At 45.6% G+C, this 22,101-nt stretch overlaps 2 protein-coding genes across 2 annotated transcripts; both read right to left on the minus strand.

Annotated features, from left to right (window-relative positions):
• Positions 1-17,870: 17,870 nt before the first annotated feature.
• LOC123086011 (transcription elongation factor 1 homolog) lies at positions 17,871-18,889 on the minus strand. The gene has a single exon (XM_044507716.1). The coding sequence runs from the start codon at positions 18,344-18,346 to the stop codon at positions 17,993-17,995; it is 354 nt and encodes a 117-aa protein (XP_044363651.1). The 5' UTR covers positions 18,347-18,889; the 3' UTR covers positions 17,871-17,992.
• Positions 18,890-20,321: 1,432 nt separating this feature from the next.
• On the minus strand, positions 20,322-20,948 carry LOC123105790 (citrate-binding protein; the record flags this gene model as incomplete). The annotated part of the gene is given in 1 exon segment (XM_044527939.1): positions 20,322-20,948. A coding segment is annotated over 1 exon segment (306 nt). The 3' UTR covers positions 20,322-20,608.
• Positions 20,949-22,101: the final 1,153 nt, after the last annotated feature.

Raw genomic sequence — 22,101 nt, forward strand, 5'->3', positions numbered from 1 at the left:
AAGAACCCAGTGTTCCTGTCGCCTGCCTTGAGCCAGTCTGCCCTCGACCTCGCTCTTGCCATGATTTCCTCTTTCAGCAGTAGGTCATTCAATTGCCTCGCCAGTTCCCTCTCCCTCCTGGACGAACCACGAAACAGGGAATTTGCCTTCTCTCTCTTTCAAACTCCTTCCGTACTTTCTTCAGTTTTCGCCTTATATCTCCAAACTTTTTCTGTTTCCAATCAGTGAGCTGGACCTGTATGTCATTTAGCGAGGAGTTGAGGTCCTCAAGTGTGAGTGCTCCCCTCTTTTTCTCCCATGCAGCCACCACTGTGGGTTCATACGACTCCTCTCGCCGCCATGCTTCCTCGTAGACAAAGCGCCGTGGCCCGCTGTCCTCCCACTCCACAAGTTTCTTAACATTAATCACTAGCATACAATGATCCGACTATGGAGAAGGCACGTGTCTCACATTCGTAGCTCCATACTCCTGGATGAAAGCTGGGTCGGCGAGATATCTGTCCAGCCGTACCTCAACGTTTGCAGCCCCATCTTGACGATTATCCCAAGTGTACGGGATCCCTGCATAACCCAGGTCCTGAAACTTGCACTCATCAATGGCCTCGCGAAAGCCTTGCATTTGCCATTCCGCCCTTTCATTAGCCCCGAAATATTCCGTGTTGTCCGTAATCTCATTGAAGTCCCCACCACACAGCCATGGGGCATCACTTTGGCATCGCAACCACTTCAAAAGTGTCCAACTCTCGCTTCTTTCACTCCTCTTCGCTTTGGCATAAAAGCCTGTAAAACGCCACTCCTTCTGATCGCTACCCACGTTCCTTACCATGACATCTGTGATTTGACAAATTGTTGAGCTTAACATCCACCTCCCTCGACCAGAAAAGGGCAAGTCCTCCGCTCAGCCCGTTACTTCTGACAGGTATACATCCTTCAAAACCAAGTCTTGCTCGCATGTCCGCTACCTTATTTCCCTCAATCTTTGTCTCCGACAAGAAGACTAAGGTGGGCGCTTCAATCCTCACCAAATGGTGAAGTTCACGAACTGTCTCCGGGTTCCCAAGCCCGCGTCAGTTCCACGATATGCAATTCATTTCTCTCGGCGGGGCTGAACCTCAGCCGCCGCCTGATCACTAGTGGTTCCCCCTTCTACAACTTTCTTCTTCTTTGAATCCCTGTTATCTTCCTTGGATGTGGTCGGTTCGTCGCCCTCTATTGATCTTTTCTTGTCCTTTATTCAAAAGGGCAATTTAGTCATTTTTATTTGACCTCATCTAATCCCTGATCTATCTCAAAAAAAATTCCCAATCTAATCGTAAATCTCAGCTCCCGGAAGCGGAACTCCAGGGTATCGCTCGTGCTCACCTCTTCGTTCTTTCGCGCCGCCATGGCCACAGGGGCCGGTGCCACTTGCACGCGTGCTTGCATCTGGTCTGCATCGTCCTCCCTAATCCCAAACCTATGGCGACCATCCCGCAGCCGCCTAATCCCTTCGTGCACACCATTGTTGGATCACAATCAAGCGATATACCCAGCAGTCTGCCACTACTAGATAATTGTGCACAGTTTAATGATCACATCATTTGCTCCGTAGACAAAATTGATGAGTGGATATTAACATGTACTGCATGGGAAACTAAAACAGAAATTCACAATCCTCAGCGAAGAACAGAGGAAAATAGTGAACTCGTTTGCCTTCTCATCCGTTCTCTAGTCAATGTGTTCAGAAATTGTCTTCGCGATCCAATTAAATTCAGTTAGAGTGTGGTGTGTGCGTCTATACGGGGAGCTACAATAATTCAACTCCCGCAGATGCCCACGCGATAGAGCCCCAGCCATGCGACCTCATGTCGTTGTGTCCATCACCGTTTAGCGCAGCTCTATTCTGGTGGCGACGGTACGGTTGACGCCAATCTTCTGCCCAGCCCGGTAGCCGTCGCTCAAGCAAGCACGCCAACGGCCAAACACGGTCGGCGCCGATTCTACGGTTCCAGTGCGCGTAGAACAGGCTGATCGCCCGGTGACTCTTCCGCTTCGTAAATACTCCTAAGTCTAGATGATGTGCATCAGCCGTAACGCACTCAGATTTAATATGGATAAAAAGATCAGGCATAACTACCTAAATGATTACGTTTTTACCCCTAAGCTCAAGGTACTCTCAAGTGTTTTCTGGTAGTACTCCGTAGTAGTTAGGTTGGAGTACCAAATAGGATCAGCAATTGGATTAGGCGAAATGGAGGGCTTATATCGATTTTAGGGTACAGTAAAAGAACTAATTATTATGGTTCAAAGAGTTTGAGCCCATCTAACATAGTGAATCTAGTGCCACTACTCTCTAATTATTAGGAGTCCAAGAGTTCGAGCCAATCTAACACACTGAATATACCGATGATAAAACACTCATGTGGCAATTTGGGTCGCAACCCGCATCTGAACAGAAGATGAACACAACAACATTTGAGCTATTCATTTTTTCTTTTGTTATTTTCTTTCTTGATGAGCTTCGTGTCACCTCACCTGAACTATAGATGTAGAGAACTAATTTTGAGCTAGTATTTTCTTTTAAACATTTTTGGTTTTATATTATTTCCTTTCATGATCAACTTGTGTAAGTTGTATTTTTTAAAAGCAAGTTGTAAAGAAGTTAGTACTCAATACAATCCACATAGCATTCATCCATTTATTGACCAACTGCTTTATAACTTTATTGAACAAGAGTAAAATATCCTAAATGCTTGGTTACACGATAGTGTAGCTCCGCTTAAGGCCGAGATATCTCATTGTGATAATCTACTATGTTCATTTGTTCTCCAAGTGTGACAGAAGCATTTTAGGATGTGCTAGGATTACACATGACATCCTGGAATTGTATGAAGGCACACCAAAATGTCCATTAATCCAGGCATTTTTATCAATCTAAATTTCAGAAGGTCACGCCTTGGTGACTCCTTCTGGAATTCAGAAAGCCACACCTTGGTGACAAGCCAGAGAGAGATGGTTTTACACCTTTAACCCTATAGGATTGTATGGGTATCCCAATATCACGACGTGTTATGTTGAATATGTCCTCGATTTTTGCTTACAAGATCAAATGGCAACTGCACTCTTTTTTGCATATTCCTCTATCTGCGGGAGGATTGATAGTGACGATGGGGGAGATGGCCTTGCAATGGGCTGATCATTTTTTACTATATGAGGCAGCAACATAGAACACGCCCTAGATTCCTCTACCTCTAAATTTCTAGGGAGATGTTGATCAAACCACTTTTTGAAAGATTAAATTTGAAAATGAGTGGTGTTAGTGGCAATGCAAGGCGTCATGGTGTGTACTTTTTAAACCTTCGCGTAATATGTTTACGCTCCTATTGTGTTCTTGATGGTATTGGCACCCTAATATGCTAACAAACTTCATGGTGGCAGAAACTATTGCTAAAATAAAGCAAAGAGCCAATGGTGTGGCCAGTATGGCATGCATATATGAGAGTTTGGATGCTATTCAGGGGGCACAGGAGTTCCAAAACAGTTAGCAAATGTTTGTTATCCCTGCCCATTCATTCATTATGGGGCGGTTTGCGTGCTACTGGAGAGAAATGCCAGTTGAATTGGCCTCTTATACTTTAATTGCCAATTTTCTACAATATTAAGGGTAGATATTTGGAAGGCCTCAGAAATTAATATTAATCTGGAGGGTGCACATCACTTCAGGTTGATGTACATCAGCACTGTTTGGCCAATTTCGACTTTTTAGTTAGGGAGGCTGAGGATAATCTAACCGAATAATTGATCGATATCATGCACCTATCAACACAAGGTTAGTCAGAATATCTGAAATTGACTTCTTGCTGCGTAGCGTGGGGCTTGCATATGGGCAAAACTGCTCAATATCTTTACCTAATAATAAAGCAAATTGGGTTTCTTTCGTCCGTCATGGCATTTTTCAGAAAAGTCCCTCTATTTCAGAGAATTCAACCCGCAGTCCTGTTTTAAGTCAAAACGAATCGTTTTTTTCGTATTTTACACAAAAGTCCCTATATTTTCTTGAAATCAACTCGCCGTCCGGATTTAAGTCACACCCGAACCGTTATTTTACGTTTTTCGAAAACCCCTCCTGACGTTTTAGGTAATTCATCCGCGGACCATATTTAAGTCAAACAAATACTTTTTCAAATCATCCATATCTTTTAAACCGTAACTTCAATTTGAACATGTTATATATGAAATTTGATTAGAGAAATATGTAGAATATGAATATGAGATTATTTTTACCTATTGAGTATTTTTAATATTATTTTCGAATATATGTAAATCAAACAAATGATTTTCTAAATTATCCGTATCTTTTAAACCGTAATTTCGATTTTAACATATTATATATGAAATTTTATTAGAAAAATGTGTGGAATCTAAATATGATGTTAATTTTACCTATTAAATATTTTTTTAAATGGTTTTGAAAGCAAACTTATAATTTCTAGCGCAAGATCCATTTTTCTTTTGTACCGGCGGCGATCCGGATTGCAAATAAACACCCCACTATAACCATATAGGCAAAAGAAAACATCAATAACTACACATGCATACCTCTGAAAAATGTCGCAGGGGAAAACAACAGATTTTTCATCGCGAGAATGAGAGAGAGAGAGAGAGGGAGGGAGGGAGGGAGGAGAGAGGGAGAGAGGGACTCCTTAGGATTAACCATATTCAAACACGTTTTTTGTCGTTTTGTGTGAACACGGAGGCCATCGCTAGCGAGGGTGAGAAGGAGGATAGGCGGCAACACGAATATGATGCCTCGCAAATATAAAGGAGATGGACCTATTGAGTGATGGTTGTTGGGTTAAGAGTGTGTGTTATGTTTTTTCTCCCGTTGCAACGCACGGGCTCTTTTGCTACACTAGTAGAAAACCACCCATTAGTCCTGTTCGTAAGGGTCTTTAGTCCCGGTTCATGAACCGGGACTAATGGGTCGTTACTAATACCTCCACCCATTAGTCCCGGTTCAATCCAGAACCGGGACCAATGTGCCTCCACGTGGCCCTGTGCGCCCACCCCAGTCAGAGGGCCTTTGGTCCCGGTTGGTGGCACCAACCGGGACCAAAATGCATCCACGCATCAGCATTCCAGTTGCTGGGGGTTTTGTGTTTTTTTTAAAGGAGGGGAGGTTGGGGGTTTTGGGGGGTTAATTTAATTAGGTGTTTCATATATTGTGTTAGCTAGCTAATTAATAGAGAGAAGTGTCCTCTCTTATGTCCGTGCTTGGACGCTACGTACTATATATACATAAGTGATCGAGAGAACCATTCAGTACAGAAGTTCGTCATGCATATATACCGAGAGAAGTGTGATCGATCGACCTCTCCTTCTCTGTGAGGTTGGTCGAACAACAAGTTTTCGTATCATGTATCCGACGCTACTGGCTACATACATGTACAATATGTATAAGATCTCTTAATTACAAACCCCTAGCTAGCATTTGAAATCAATTTCCACATGGTATTCTCCGATTTTACTGATGACGTGGTCAAGAAAGAATCCCGCCAATTCCTCTTGAATTGCTTTCATGCGATCTGGTTCTAGGAGTTCATTCCGCATCTGCCACGTCTAATTTGAAGAAGGGGGTTAATTAATATATATATATGAATGAAACTCAACAGAAATGATGGTGTAATAAAATAAAATTGTGAATACGCACTTCACATTGTCTTTGAGAGTAGCCCCGCTTGTTTTTCAAAGTCGCGGTGTGGATGAACTCGCACAGGTAGTATCCACAGAAATCATTCCCTTCCTCCTGCCACAAGCACTTTACGAGAAATAGAGGTCAATCAAACTGATAATGAAGCATTATAAATGGCATTGATGAAAGTATAGCTATATATAGAATCAACGGGAGATGCGCGCAACTAGCTAGCCAGTAGTACTTACTTTCGGGTATGTATATCGCAGCTCCTTCGGCAGTCTCGGAGCTTGTGCGGTGAACTGTTTCCAAACCCTGCAAGACAAAGAAAATAATTATTATTACTTGAGATATCAGGGAATGAACAAAAAGTTACCGATATGGTGCGATAATTATGATCGATTGAACTTACTTGCTGAGCATTTCAGTCATGTCCGCATAGGTTTTCGGATCTTTCCGTCTCGAGTCTAAGACGGTTACTAGTCCACGCTCAAGCTTAATCTCCAGAAGAATATAGTGGTACCTGCGCACGCATGCATAACTCATCAATTACATTACTATAACCTCGCTCGAGTAATAAGGGAAACCGAATATGCACACGACAGTAACACTCACGGGCCGTTGTAAGAAAAGAGTATGGTATCTTTGTTTTGATTTTTGATCAACGATCATAGCAAGTTGTCCTCGGCCTCTTCGACGTGCTTTTCAACCAGAAATACATCTATGATATTTGTGTTAATGAACTCAACATCATAAATTTCTTGTTTTTTGCACTCGACGATCTTCAATCTGCATAATATATTAAGGATAATTAATTATAAATACATGCATGCAATGAAAGAGCCGAGCTATATATAGAGACTTAATGACAGAAATAGTACTTACAGGCAGTAGCAAAAGACCATTAATTTATCGAGGGCCTTTTGATTGAAGAACTCGAAGAACTCCTCAAATGGAACAGTCAACAGATCATTTGCAACGAGATCGTGCTCCTCTTTAATATGCAGATACAAAGCATTCTTACCATCAGACTCTCTGCAGGTTTCCATGTACCAATTATGGAATCTTCGCATCATTGTTGTCAGAGATTTTTCATCTTTGACGAGAGGCTTCCCGTACTCGTATCTATGTCCGTCCACCTTCAAGAAATCAGGAAGTGCATCGTGAGGCAGGTAATCGTCAAGATTGCCATAACCGGCCACCGTCCCCGGAGCATTAGACACATTGAGCGGGGGGCACGATTGCTGTGCTTGTTCGTCGAGCTGGGCAATTTTTTCCCCTTTGCTCGTTGTTTTGACCTTTTAGCACTGACAGTAGTTCCCGACCGCTGGGCTTGGAGATATGTCTGTTCAGTAATGTGCTCATAGTTGGTTCTCGGCGGAGACTTTGGTGGTTTCCTCAGGGCATCGATAGTGCGCTTTGCTTTCGCCGGATCTACCTTCTCCTCCGGAGGTGGATGTCTCTTTGCTTTCACCCCTTCAAAGAACTCCTTCACGTGGGCCTGCACAATCGTATCGTTTTCCTCCTCGGACCTCTCGTACGGTAACTTCTCTAGAGGCTTGAGAGATGATGGACCGTATTTGTATTGCATCCCGCCTCTGGTTGTGCTGCTAGATGCCGGAGCAGACGGAGCGGCTGCGGCGTCTGTCTTCTTTCGTGCTTGCTTACGAGGCGGAGGAGAAGGAGTACGACGCGCCGGAGCAGCCGGGGCGGCGGCGGGTCTCTTCCGCCCTTGCTGGCGAGGCGGAGAAGGAGGATGCTGCTGGCTGCTCGGGAGCGCCGGCGCAGGCGGAGAAGGAGGCGGAGTGCCGCCATGCGCCAGAGAAGGAGGCGGAGTGCCGCCATGCGTGCTTATCGTCACTCGTCGGAGGAGGAGGCGGTGGAGGAGGTGGAGTGCCCTGACTCTCCGTAGCAAGAGGAGGAGGCGGAGGTGTCCAGTTCAGAAGGTTGATGAGCTCCTTCTTCCATAGGCATGGAGTCTTCAGAGCAGAACCCAGCCTAGTCTCCCCTTCACCGGTAGGGTGGTCAAGCACGAGGTCCTCAAATCCCTCCGTTATTTCATCCACCATCACCTTAGCATATCCTTTTGGAATCGGCTGGCAGTGATAAGTTGTGTCGGGTCCACTAGGATAAACTTGGCCAACAGCCGCCTTGACCTTCAAATTCATCCATCGCGCCATGATGTGGCAATTTTGAGACTCCGTGATACCATCCACGGGATAGCTGGCAGGAGCCGTCAAGACATGCTCCGGCTGAAGCAGCTCGGTGGAAGCCACGTTGCTTCTCCGCTGAGATGGCAGGGTAGCTTCGGGGGAAGCTTCGGCAGGTCGTTTGTTGCGATCTGCTGCTTCTCGTTCCTCTTCTTGATCCTCTAGCCCCATTACCCTTCCAAGCAGCGCCTACATTTGGTCCCGCTCCAGTTTCTTCCTCCTCTTGTGGGTTTTGTAACCCCCTGCGTCCGGAAAACCAACCTTCCATGGAATGGAGCCTGGCGTGCCTCGTGTCCGTCCAGGGTGCTCGGGATTCTCAAGGGCCATTGTGAGCTCGTCCTTCTCCCTGTTTGGAAGGAACGTCCCTCGCTGTGCTGCATCGATATAGTGTCGAAGGTTCTTGACTGGTATTTCCAGTTGCTCGTCCGTCCACTGGCACTTCCCTGTTACAGGGTCCAAGGTTCCGCCAGCCCTGAAGAACCAAGTCCGGCAACAGTCTGGCCAGCGCATTGTCTCTGGTTCGATCCCTTTTTCAAGCAGATCATGCTCAGCCTTGGACCACTTAGGCCGGGCTTTGAGGTAGCCACCTGACCCCGTGCGATGGTGAAGCTTCTTCTTCGCTACATTTTTCTTGTTTGTCTCCGACATCTTCTTACTCTTTTCCGATGTCTTGTGGGCCACAAATGCGGGCCAGTGATCTTTGATCTTCTCATATTTGCCGATGAATTCTGGTGTCTTTTTTAGCTTGACAAACTGGTTCAGCTCTTTCCTCCACCTCCTCATTAGGCCTGCCATCTTCTTAAGAGCACAAGACTTGATTAATTGCTCTTTAACTGGCTTCTCCGGATCCTCCTCTGGCGGTAGGGTGAAATTTGCCTTCAGCTCAGTCCAAAGATCTTCTTTCTGCATATCATTGACATAAGACACCTCAGCGTCTTCATCCTTAGCAGGCTTATACAATTGCTGGATGCTGATCGGGATCCTGTTCCTAACAAGAACCCCGCACTGAGCAGAAAATGCCTTCCTTGTCCGGATGGGTTCAATCGGTTCGCCGTCGGGCGCGATTTCTATGATCTCAAACTTTTCATCCGAGCTCAACTTTTTCTTCGGGCCTCGTCTCCTTACCGAAGTTGTGCTCGATCCGGAGGGCTAGAAATTATAAGGAAGAAAGACGACAGTAATTAATATGTGCACATATACCAAAACAATGGATGCATCAATTAACTAATATATATATATACCTGGCCGGACTCGGTTCGGTCACCGGAGCAGTCAGCACGGTCTCCTTCGTCTTGTACCTCCATTGTGTCACCGGAGCCATCATGAACATAGTCCTCCTCTTGTACCGGCATTAATGGGTCGAAGCCACCATCATAAACATAGCCATCTTCTTCATCTAGCTGACGAACGGTGTCGACGAGAAATGACGCAACATCATCACTTGATCCATTTGCGATTATGTCCCCCAACATCGTTTCTGTTTCTTCGTCTCGGGAGTGCTCCATAGTTTCTGCAAATATTTACAACATGTCAATTATTATTCAAACATGGTATATATATTAGTGGCAAACGTAGAACTAGCTAGCTAATCAGAATAAGGAATCATGTTAGTGGCCTCGACACAACGCTTCAAGAGTTTGGGGTGGCCTCGACGATAACGCTCTTTTAACTTGATAAACTTGGGTGGCCTCGAGAGAGTTAATTTGTCGGGTAGGGGCGCGGCGGGAGGGGGTAAGAGACCAACATCGTTTTCTCTCTAGGGTTTGGGTGTCCTCAAGAGTTTTGTCGAGCGAGAGGGCCGAGGGGGGTGCTGCAGTTGTATAAGTTATCACGGTCGAGAGGGGGTATATATATATATCGACCGCCCCTCATGTCGAAGTTATCTAGAGGGGGTTATATCGACAACGATGCGACATACATATACATGGGAAAATAATATTATCGGGGAGGGGGTATCGGTACCACCCCCTAGCTCGTGTTGAAATTTCTTCTTTCTCCTCTATTCCTTTCTTTCTTTTTCTCCTCTTCTTTTTCTTCTTTTTTCCTCTTCTTATTTTTCTTTTTCCTCTCATTCTTCCTCTCCTCTTTTTCTCCTTTCTTCCTCTTCTTATTTTCCTTTTTCCTCTCATTCTTTTAGTATTGCTTGTTTTAAAAAAATGTTCAAATAGAAAATTTCGAAAAAACAAAGGTTTTGCCTAATGCATTGTTCATATGAATATACAAACATTTGCATATTCTACAATAATTAATATCACCAAAAAAATCTATGAACAGAAAAAAAAACCTAACTTTTCTAAAAATCTATCTTTTGCATATATGAAAACATTAATACACATATGAACAATAAATACATATATGAACAAAAACATGCTCTGAACAATTTTTGAACATTACATACACATAGCCACATACATACACATATACATTATATATATATATATGAACAAAAAAACTAAACTAATAAAAATGAAAATAAACAGAGCCGCATATATATATAGCCACATACATACACATATATATATACATTGAACAAAAAAATTAAACTAATAAAAATGAAAAAAAACAGAGCTGGTGCGGCGCGGCGGCTCACAGCGGTGGCGGCGCGTGGGGGCGGGCGATGGCGAAGGAGCAGGGGCTCGAGGCGTGGCGCGCGGGGGCGGGCGACGGCGACGGGGCAGCCTGGCGGCGACGACGGCGGGCGCGGGCTCGGGGAGGACGGCGCGGGCACGGGGAGGACGGCGCGGGCTCGGGGAGGCCGGCGACGACGACGGGCGCGGGCGATGGCGACGGCGACGGCGGGGGCGGCGGGCGGCGTCAGGGCAGCCTGGCGGCGTCGATGTGCTCGGCGTCATCGGGGGGCAACTGGTGGCGATGAACTCTGCAAAACTGCGAAGTGCTACTTATATACAAAGAGCATTGGTCACGGTTGGTGGCACCAACCGGGACTAATGCAACCTTTAGTCCCGGTTGGTGCCACCAACCGGGACCGAAGGCCTCTTTTCGGCAGCCCAAAGGGCGGGAAGCTGCGGCCTTTAGTCCCAGTTGGTGGCACCAATCGGGACCAATGCCCCCCCTTTGGTCCCGGTTGGTGCTACCAACCGGGACCGAAGGCCCCTGTGCTGCCCGCATCGGGGCCAAAGTTTAGTCCCACCTCGCTAGTTGAGAGGGGCGCGCAGTGGTTTATAAGCCCCACTGCCGCACCCCTCTTGAACTCCTCTCTACTGCAGGCTTATGAGCCTACTTGCTACTGCATTGCCTGATGGGCCTTCTGGGCCTACTGCGGGCCTGAATCCTGGCCCAAATTAGGGATTCAAGTCGTATTCAGGCCGTGGGGGCCCAGTAGGGGGCATTTTTTTTATTTTTTTGTTTTCTTTACTTATTGTTGCTATTTTTATTTTTTTCCAGTTTTTTTGTTTTGTTTTCTGCATTATTTATTTTCTTTTGTTTTTTGCTTTATTTTTTCATTCTTTTTGCTGTTATTTTTTGGAAAATTATAAACTTTCCACTTTTTTTGTTTTTTTGTTTTCTTTCTTGCTTTATTTATTTTATTTTGTTTCTACTTACAACAAAATACTTATTGTTGTTTTTTGTTTTGTTTTCTGCATTATTTATTTTCTTTTGTTTTTTGCTGTATTTTTTATTTCTTTTTGCTTTTAGTTTTCGGAAAATTATAAACTTTCCGCTTTTTTTGTTTTTTTGTTTTCTTTCTTGCTTTATTTATTTTATTTTGTTTCTACTTACAACAAAATACTTATTGTTGCTATTTTTAATTATTACGAGGGCCGAACCATAAGACATTAAAGCATTTCAAATGAACTCTGAAAAAGTTGAAAGTTCGCATGGTATCATAAATTGACCCACACATAGCATGTGCATGTACAAAACGGACAATGGTATCATACTCATCAGTTACAAGGTTGGCATGGTATCATCATAATAGTTGCGGGAGAAAGTCTTCACTTTTTCTTCGCTTGTGTCATTTGCTTATTGCGCCGTAACCATGGATAATCTTCATCGTTTATCAGGATGCTGGGGTCAGCCTTGACTTTAAAGGGAGGAATTTCATGAAACTTTTCATAATCTTCAGACATGTCTGTCTTGTCCTCCACTCCCACGATGTCCCTTTTTCCTGAAAGAACTATGTGGCGCTTTGGCTCATCGTATGATGTATTTGCTTCCTTATCTTTTCTCTTTCTCGGTCTGGTAGACATGTCCTTCACATAGATAACCTGTGCCACATCATTGGCTAGGACGAACGGTTCGTCAGTGTACCCAAGATTTTTCAGATCCACTGTTGTCATTCCGTACTGTGGGTCTACCTGTACCCCGCCTCCTGACACATTGACCCATTTGCACTTAAACAAAGGGACCTTAAAATCATGTCCGTAGTCAAGTTCCCATATGTCCACTATGTAACCATAATATGTGTCATTTCCCCTCTCGGTTGTTGCATCAAAGCGGACACCGCTGTTTTGGTTGGTGCTCTTTTGATCTTGGTCAATCGTGTAAAATGTATTCCCATTTATCTCGTATCCTTTCCAAATCAATACAGTCAAAGATGGTCCCCTGGATAACAAGTACAGCTCATCACAAACAGTGTTGTCACCTCTGATACGTGCTTCCAACCAACTGCTGAAAGTCCTGATGTGTTCACATGTAATCCAGTCGTCGCACTGCTCCGGGTGTTTGGAGCGCAGACTGTTCTTGTGTTCATCGACATACGGGGTCACCAAGGTAGAGTTCTGTAGAACTGTGTAGTGTGCTTGAGACCAAGAATATCCGTCCCTGCATATTATTGAGTCCCTTCCAAGCGTGCCTTTTCCAGTCAGTCTCCCCTCATACCGCGATTTAGGGAGACCTATCTTCTTAAGGCCAGGAATGAAGTCAACACAAAACCCGATGACATCCTCTGTTTGATGGCCCATGGAGATGCTTCCTTCTGGCCTAGCGCGGTTACGGACATATTTCTTTAGGACTCCCATGAACCTCTCAAAGGGGTACATATTGTGTAGAAATACGGGGCCCAGAATGACAATCTCGTCAACTAGATGAACTAGGACGTGCGTCATGATATTGAAGAAGGATGGTGGGAACACCAGCTCGAAACTGACAAGACATTGCACCACATCACTCCTTAGCCTTGGTATGATTTCTGGATAGATCACCTTCTGAGATATTGCATTGAGGAATGCACATAGCTTCACAATGGCTAATCGGACGTTTTCCGGTAGAAGCCCCCTCAATGCAACCGGAAGCAGTTGCGTCATAATCACGTGGCAGTCATGAGACTTTAGGTTCTGAAACTTTTTCTCTGCCATATTTATTATTCCTTTTATATTCGACGAGAAGCCAGTCGGGACCTTCATACTAAGCAGGCATTCAAAGAAGATTTCCTTCTCTTCTTTGGTAAGAGCATAGCTGGCAGGACCTTCATACTGCTTTGGAGGCATGTCGTCTTTTTCGTGCAAACGTTGCAGGTCCTCCCGTGCCTCAGCTGTATCTTTTGTCTTCCCATACACGCCCAAGAAGCCTAGCAGGTTCACGCAAAGGTTCTTCGTCACGTGCATCACGTCGATCAAAGAGCGGACCTCTAGGTCTTTCCAGTAGGGTAGGTCCCAAAATATAGATTTCTTCTTCCACATGGGTGCGTGTCCCCCAGCGTCACTCGGAACAGCTAGTCCGCCGGGACCCTTTCCAAAGATTACGTGTAAATCATTGACCATAGCAAGTACGTGATCACCGGTACGCATGGCGGGCTTCTTCCGGTGATCTGCCTCGCCTTTGAAATGCTTGCCTTTCTTTCGACATTGATGGTTGGTCGGAAGAAATCGACGATGGCCCAGGTACACATTCTTCCTGCAGCTTGCCAGGTATATACTATCGGTGTCAAGTAAACAGTGCGTGCATGCGTGGTATCCCTTGTTTGTCTGTCCTGAAAGGTTACTGAGAGCGGGCCAATCATTGATGGTCACGAACAGCAACGCCTTTAGGTTAAATTCCTCCTGTTTGTGCTCATCCCACGTACGTACACCGTTTCCATTCCACAGCTCTAAAAGTTCTTCAACTAATGGCCTTAGGTACACATCAATGTCATTGCCGGGTTGCTTAGGGCCTTGGATGAGAACTGGCATCATAATGAACTTCCGCTTCATGCACATCCAAGGAGAAAGGTTATACATACATAAAGTGACGGGCCAGGTGCTGTGATTGCTGCTCTGCTCCCCGAAAGGATTAATGCCATCCGCGCTTAAAGCAAACCATACGTTCCTTGGCTCGCTTGCAAACTCATCCCAGTACTTTCTCTCGATTTTTCTCCACTGCGACCCGTCAGCGGGTGCTCTCAACTTCCCGTCTTTCTTACGGTCCTCACTGTGCCATCGCACCAACTTGGCATGCTCTCCGTTTCTGAAAAGATGTTTCAACCGTGGTATTATAGGAGCATACCACATCACCTTCGCAGGAACCCTCTTCCTGGGGGGCTCGCCGTCAACATCACCAGGGTCATCTCGTCTGATCTTATACCGTAATGCACCGCATACCGGGCATGCGTTCAGATCCTTGTACGCACCGCGGTACAGGATGCAGTCATTAGGGCATGCATGTATCTTCTGCACCTCCAATCCTAGAGGGCATACGACCTTCTTTGCTGCGTATGTACTGTCGGGCAATTCGTTATCCTTTGGAAGCTTCTTCTTCAATATTTTAAGTAGCTTCTCAAATCCTTTGTCAGGCACAGTTTCTCTGCCTTCCACTGCAGCAATTCTAGTACGGTACCCAGCTTTGTGTTGCCATCTTCGCAATTGGGGTACAACCCTTTTTTGTGGTCCTCTAGCATGCGATCGAACTTCAGCTTCTCCTTTTGACTTTCGCATTGCGTCCTTGCATCGACAATGACCCGGCGGAGATCATCATCATCGGGCACATCGTCTGGTTCCTCTTGATCTTCAGCAGCTTCGCCCGTTGCAGCATCATCGTGCACATCGTCTGGTTCCTCTTGATCTTCAAGAGCATCACCGTATTCAGGGGGCACATAGTTGTCATTGTACTCTTCTTCTTCGCCATCTTCCATCATAACCCCTATTTCTCCGTGCCTCGTCCAAACATTATAGTGTGGCATGAAACCCTTGTAAAGCAGGTGGGTGTGGAGGATTTTCCGGTCAGAGTAAGACTTCGTATTCCCACATACAGGGCATGGACAACACATAAAACCATTCTGCTTGTTTGCCTCAGCCACTTCGAGAAAATCATGCACGCCCTTAATGTACTCGGAGGTGTGTCTTGAACCGTACATCCATTGCCGGTTCATCTGCGTGCATTATATAATTAAGTGACCAAATTAATAGAAGTTCATCATCACATTAAAACCAAAGTACATACATAGTTCTCATCTAACAACATAAAGCTCTGCAGAGCATCTAAATCAATTAAACCATACACTGAAACTATGTAAAACATTTCAATGCGAAAACAAATGCGATCATAATCGCAACCAATGTAACAACTGATCCAACGGCATAATGATACCAAGCCTCGGTATGAATGGCATATTTTCTAATCTTTCTAATCTTCAAGCGCATTGCATCCATCTTGATCTTGTGATCATCGACGACATCCGCAACATGCAACTCCAATATCATCTTCTCCTCCTCAATTTTTCTAATTTTTTCCTTCAACAAATTGTTTTCTTCTTCAACTAAATTTAACCTCTCGACAATAGGGTCGGTTGGAATTTCCGGTTCAACAACCTCCTAGATAAATAAAATCTATGTCACGTTGGTCGGCATAATTGTCATAAACAATAAATGAACCAATAGTTATGAAAAGATAATATATACCACATCTGAATCATAGACAGGACGAGGGCCGACGGGGGCGGATACCAAAACCATCGCACTATATAAGATGCAATAATAAAAGTAAGAAAATTATACAAGTATCTATATAAACATACAAGTAAGAGTTTTTTTTCCTTTCAGAAAGAAGATAAGAACAAGAGGCTCACCACGGTGGTGCCGGCGACGAGATCGGCGCGGGCGATCAACGGCGGTGAAGACGGGAACGGGACGTGACGGACCGCTAAACCTAGACAAATATTGAGAAAAATGGAGGTTGGAGGTGGAGCTTGGAGAGGAGAAAGCTTAAGTAGTGTGGTTCGGGCATTCCATCGAACACCTCGTGTGCATAGGAGGTGAGCTAGAGCAACACAAAGCTCTCTCCTCGCAGGCCACGAAAAATAGAGCAGTGAGAGTGCTCTGCTCGCGGGGTATATATATATAGGCAATTAATTGGTCCCGGTTCATGGCATGAACCGGGACTACAGGGGAAGCCTTTGGTCCTGGTTCAGGCCACCAACCGGGACCAATGGTGGTGGGCCAGGAGCAAGGCACATTGGTCCCGGTTCGTCCCACCAACCGGGACCAATAGGTCCACTCAAACCGGGACCAATGGCCCACGTGGCCCGGCCGGCCCCCGGGGCTCATGAACCGGGTCCAATGCCCCCATTGGTCCCGGTTCTGAATTGAATCGGGACTAATGGGCTGACCTGGCCTGGACCATTGCCTCCTTTTCTACTAGTGCTATCTTTACCTAATAATAAAGCAAATTGGGTTTTTCTTTCGTCCGTCATGCCATTTTTCAGAAAAGTCTCTCTATTTCAAAGAATTCAACCAGCAGTCCTGTTTTAAGTTAAAACGAATCATTATTTTCGTATTTTACACAAAAGTCCCTGTCTTTTCTTGAAATCAACCCGCCGTCCGGATTTAAGTCACACCCGAATCGTTATTTTACATTTTTCGACCCCCCCCCCCCCCGATGTTTTAGGTAATTCATCCGCGGATCATATTTAAGTCAAACAAATGCTTTTTAAAATCATCCATATCTTTTAAACCGTAACTCCGATTTGAACATGTTATATATAAATTTTGATTAGAAAAATATGTAGAGTATAAATATGAGATTATTTTTACCTTTTAAGTATCTTTAAATATTATTTTGGAATATATTTGAGTCAAACCAAATGATTTTCTAAATTATCTGTATCTTTTAAACCGTAACTACGATTTTAACATATTATATATGAAATTTTATTAGAAAAATGTGTGGAATCTAAATATGATGTTAATTTTACCTGTTAAATATTTTTAAAATATTGTTATGGAAGCAAACTTATAATTTATAGCGCAAGATCCATTTTTTCATACCGGTGGCGATCCGGATTGCAAATAAACACTCCACTATATCCATATACGAAAAAGAAAACATCGATAACTACACGTGCATACCTCTGAAATATATCGCAACGGAAAACAACAGATTTCTCATCGCGAGAGTGAGAGAAAGCGAGCAGAGAGAGAGAGAGAGAGAGGGAGAGGGAGAGAGACGCCTTAGGATTAACCATATTCAACACACGTTTTTTGTTGTTTTGTGTGAACACTGAGGCCATCGCCGACGAGGGTGAGAAGGAGGATAAGCGGCAACACAAATATGATGCCTCGCAAAAATAAAGAAGATGGACCTATTATGGTCTTGAGTGATGGTTGTTGAGTTAAGAGTGTGCGTTATGTTTTCTCTCCCGTTGCAACGCACGGGCTCTTTTGCTAATATTTCTAAATTGGCCTATGATACACCCCGACACTGCTACTCATTAATAAGTCAACTTTGACTGTCCTGATTTTCCCTATGTTGTCATAGGCATGGCGCGGATCAACTATTTTGTTTAACACGATCTTAAGATACGCCTATCCATGGCCTCCCTAACAATCCAAATGAGCCACGAACAATGCTATTGTACATCAACTGAAGGAAGAGGCGATGTGCACCCTCAATTCAATATTAATTTCTAATGCCCTCTAAATATCTTCTATAGAAGTAAGAAAATTGGTAACCAAAGTAATAAGGTTAGTTCGACAGACATAACATTCCATTATATATAATTCAGGTTAACGGACAACTGTACGTACTGGTTTGCAGGGACATTTCTTATTACTGGGAGGTGGGCGCTGCCTACTGTACGTACAAACTACAAACCATACATTTGCCACGAAATTTCAACTGTGCAACCAAGACATGGATCGATCACCATTAACTGCTGCACCCACGGATTGCCATACAGCTATCTGAACCGCCGCCGCCGCACATTGGCCGCGCAAGTACAGCCGAAAAGCTTACAAACCGCAGGATGGCGGTGACGCATCATCCTGGCGCGACGGCGCACACCCTCGTTGACGCGCTCGCACTCGTCGATCCACTCGCTGTAGATGTCGATGGGCTCAGTGAGGGCGTCCGGCACGGTGGAGTAGCTCTCCAGGCAGACGTAGCAGGACGCGGTGGCGATCTTGGTGTCGAGCTCGATGGTGCACTCGACGGCGGCGGCGTGGCTGCAGAAGGGGCAGCAGAAGGCCGTCTCCAGCTTCTCCAGCTTCTTCCTCGGCGCCGCCTTGGACCTCGCCGACTTCCGCTTGCCCATGGCTTCTAGGATGTAGGATCTAGCTAGCTATCCAGCTCGTGTCGAGGAACTACACAACAAATTGAAGCCCGACCCCCGCGTCCCTCCTCGAGGCGAGGGGGGAATCCAGATCCCAGCCACCGGCCGACCTCCTTTCCTCCCCTCCCCCTCGCCGCCGGTAAGGGCTACTGCTGGGCAAAGCCCGGGCACGGCCGGCGGCGGCGGGGTCTCTCCTCAGCGTGGCTCCCCGCCCTCTGACCATGGCGCGGTGCTCTGTCGGCGGCGGCGCTTGGCGGCGTGGTGCTGCGAGGGCGCGACGGCGGCATGGCGCGGTGGCTGCGGGGGTGATGGAGCTCCGTCCCGTGGTGTTGTCTGCGGCTGCGGCGACCGGAGGTCTCCGTTCCGTCCCGATCCCCTTCTTCGGATCTGGATCTGGCAGGTCGAGACACGGGCGTGGCTGCCGGCGGGCGTGGTGACACCGGGCCTCCACGGCTGCTAGGCACGGTGGTCGTGCTGGCGGTTGCGTTGGGGCCCCAGTGTGGTGGTGGCGACACGGTGGCGACCCATGCACACGATGCTTGATGGAGGTTCCTTCAGTGGATCCGGGTGAAAACCTAGTTCTCGGCTTGATGCCAAGACCGGCGTTGGCGGCATCCTTTTGTGTCATTACCTTCTTGAAGGCATCGCCGTGGAGAAGCTCCAGACCTCTATCCGCTATCTCCGGAGCGGCTTTTTTTTGGTGGACCGATGCTTCATCCTGCACATTGATGACGACGGATCTCGGCGGCGTGGTGCAGTGGAGACTCGGCGCCCGATGCGCGGTGCTAGACTCGCGCATGAGGGGGTTGCTGTCTGGCGTCATGGTGTCGTCGATGGCAGAGTGGCCTGACAAGGTAGAAGCCTCAATATCTGCTCTGAAGACGGACCAGTGGAAGATGGCGGCGACGACACATGTGAGTGCGTCAGACCAGTTCTGCCCCAGACCTGGTACGTGGCTCGACTGGGGCTTCTGGCTTTTGATGATAGGCTTAGGTGAGTGGATTGGGTATATGGCCCAGCTAGCGCCCCTTCATCATATGGATAGGAGTAGGGGCATATGATGCCAAGATGACGGATGGATTCAGGCATATTGTTGTAATATTTTGTAAGGGCCTCGAGAATAATCAATAAAGTGGCCGCATGCATCTACCAGATGCAGAGGCGGGGGTCATCCTCTTTTTCTAAAAAAAAATGCAGCTCGTGTGGCCATGTGGCAAAATTTGCATCTCGCATTGGCAGTGCGATCGGCGAGGGGCGGGTATTAAACTATTTATGCTGGCGTGGGAGGCGCTCCAATCCTAGTCTCACTCAACCCGCGCGGCGTAGCCATCCCCGCCTCGTTGACGCCGTCTGAACTTCCAGGTAATCACCACCCTTTCTTTCTTACTTCAACCCGGCGACACCACTGAGGTAGGCCGCCGGCGCCCCGATCAGCAACCATCAAATATATACTCCAATGGGAGTATAGATCGTTGGTACAATGCGTGGCACCGCGCCTGCACGCATGCTTGGTTTCGTCAAACAAATGGAGCAGAGTTACTATTGACCGCTAAAATTGGCTAAGCAACTTGGTGCATGGGGTACATGGGCTCTTTTCGGGCTTCAGCACGTACAAAAGCACAACAAACAGATGAGTGTGAGACTTATAATAGTACTATATAATACTCCCTCCGTCCCAGAATAAATAAGTGTCTCGCTTATTTTGGAACGGATGGATCCTTTTCCTGCTTTATATAGTCAATGCACTCAAAGGCGACAAATGCATTATCCGTGATTATTCTTTCATGGATGAAAGCATTCTGCTTGGGAGAAATTAAATCATCCAAAAGGGGCCGCATCCTATTTACCAAACACTTCGAAAGAACCTTATAGATCACATTACGGAGACTTATAGGCCTGTAATCGTGTGTAATCGGTCATCTTGATAGGGTTAGAAATTTTGGGTATAAGCACAATAGAAGCGAAGTTAACTCCCTCATGCATAATACCAGTTGGAAAGAAGTCCTTAACCGCAGCCAAGACACCCTCCATGAGTGTGCTCCAATTACACTGAAGATTTATGCATAATATCCAACGGCACAAAGTGCGTTCAATCTGACACTCTAAAAAATCTGTTGTCAGATTTTTAGCTTTATTGAATTTTTGTTGAAGGATGACGATCGTGTGAGTACACGCGCTCGGACTTGAAACAACCAGTACAAAGGATACACGACGGGGAAACAAACAGATAAGCTGCTGTGGGTATCAGTTTTTCTTGAGAATCCTGACATTCTTCCAGCGCGACTCCATGCGGCTGGACGCGTCCCTTTGCGTGTAGACGCCGAACTTGAAGTAGTGCGAGCTGCCGCCGCGGCCGGCGACGCTCAGTTTATTTTCGCCATCGACGAACACGGTGAGTCTCGACGCGCCGACATCATGGATCACGTTCACCCGGAGCCACCGGTCGTAGATGTTGTCCTCGACGGGCTTCTGGTTGTAGTACTTCAGCGCGCCATCGTAGACGTGCAGCATCAACGTGGTGGCCGTCTCGCCGCCGCCAAACACCTGCATAATTGCCACACGCCCGAAGAGTAGTCGTATCCCTAAATCATACGGAATGCAAAAGACATTTATATGTCAGTCGGTTAACACAAAGATTGAAATCAGTTTTTTTTTTCTGTGAGCAAAACTCTCCTGAAATTAGTAAGAATATACTACTAACAACACTACCTATATTGTTCAGGTAATGTTACTCAGTCTTTTCAGTTAAAAAATAATAATAATACGTGACCCCATACACTGATCTGTTTCAGCAAAAACAAACAAAACAGTCATCTCTGTTTTGAACTCAACAGTCATCTCTGTTTATATCCTTGACTTAGGGGGATTTTGAGGGTCTAGGTAGGATCCCCTTCTCCCACGGGGGAAATCTCCCAAAGTCCACGTTACCAAATGGCAACAGGTGGAAGAGGGCAAAATCCCCAGAAGAAGATAAATTAAAAAAACACAAAAATGAAGGATTCTACACAATCAATTCTGAAACAGCTCAGAAAAATACCATGAATAATTACGAAAAAACACAAATATATTCAAGACATTACATATAATTCTATAAATCACAGAAAATCAAGGAATTTGCAAATGTATAAATAATCACTGATTTACACTATCATCTTCGGATACTCATGAGAATATAGTCAGAACTAAAGATGTCACATAACATAGAGAGGCAACATTTCTTAGGTATCAAGTGTCACTCCACTCGTGCTGAGTGGCGATCCAAATGGGACTACGACCTTCGTGAGCTAGAGGTGTAAGAATGTAGCTGACTACAACAAAAATTGTGTTGTAGCCTCGTCTCAGAAGTGTAGCCCCCCTGATTTATACAAATGAAGGATCATAAGCTGGGAAAGAGAAGCATATGAGAAATTATTAACAGATTCTAATATGACATGATAATACAAATCGCAATGGCATTTCAGTTCCGATCTTTTATGTGCAAAAGTCAAAATCGCCGAAAAAGACCCCAATGGCAAGTCCAGATTGGTTATCTGAAACCAATACTGACTAAGACATACTCATACAGATCTTAACACTAATACAGCAGAACAAAAAATAACTTTTGCGACCGCTGGTGACACTCTTAAGCCGATAATTCAATTACAACGATCTTATTGTTAAGAAATAGGGATTAGCCTACTAAACTACTGAGATTATAGATTATACGTATAAATTAGGAAACATGAAATACAAAAATT

The sequence above is a fragment of the Triticum aestivum genome, chromosome 1B, assembly GCF_018294505.1.
Source record: "Triticum aestivum cultivar Chinese Spring chromosome 1B, IWGSC CS RefSeq v2.1, whole genome shotgun sequence".
NCBI lineage: Eukaryota > Viridiplantae > Streptophyta > Magnoliopsida > Poales > Poaceae > Triticum > Triticum aestivum.

Coding starts and splice junctions, on each gene's coding strand:
- LOC123086011 (XM_044507716.1), bottom strand. CDS start 18,346: ATGGGCAAGCGGAAGTCGGCGAGGTCCAAGGCGGCGCCGAGGAAGAAG.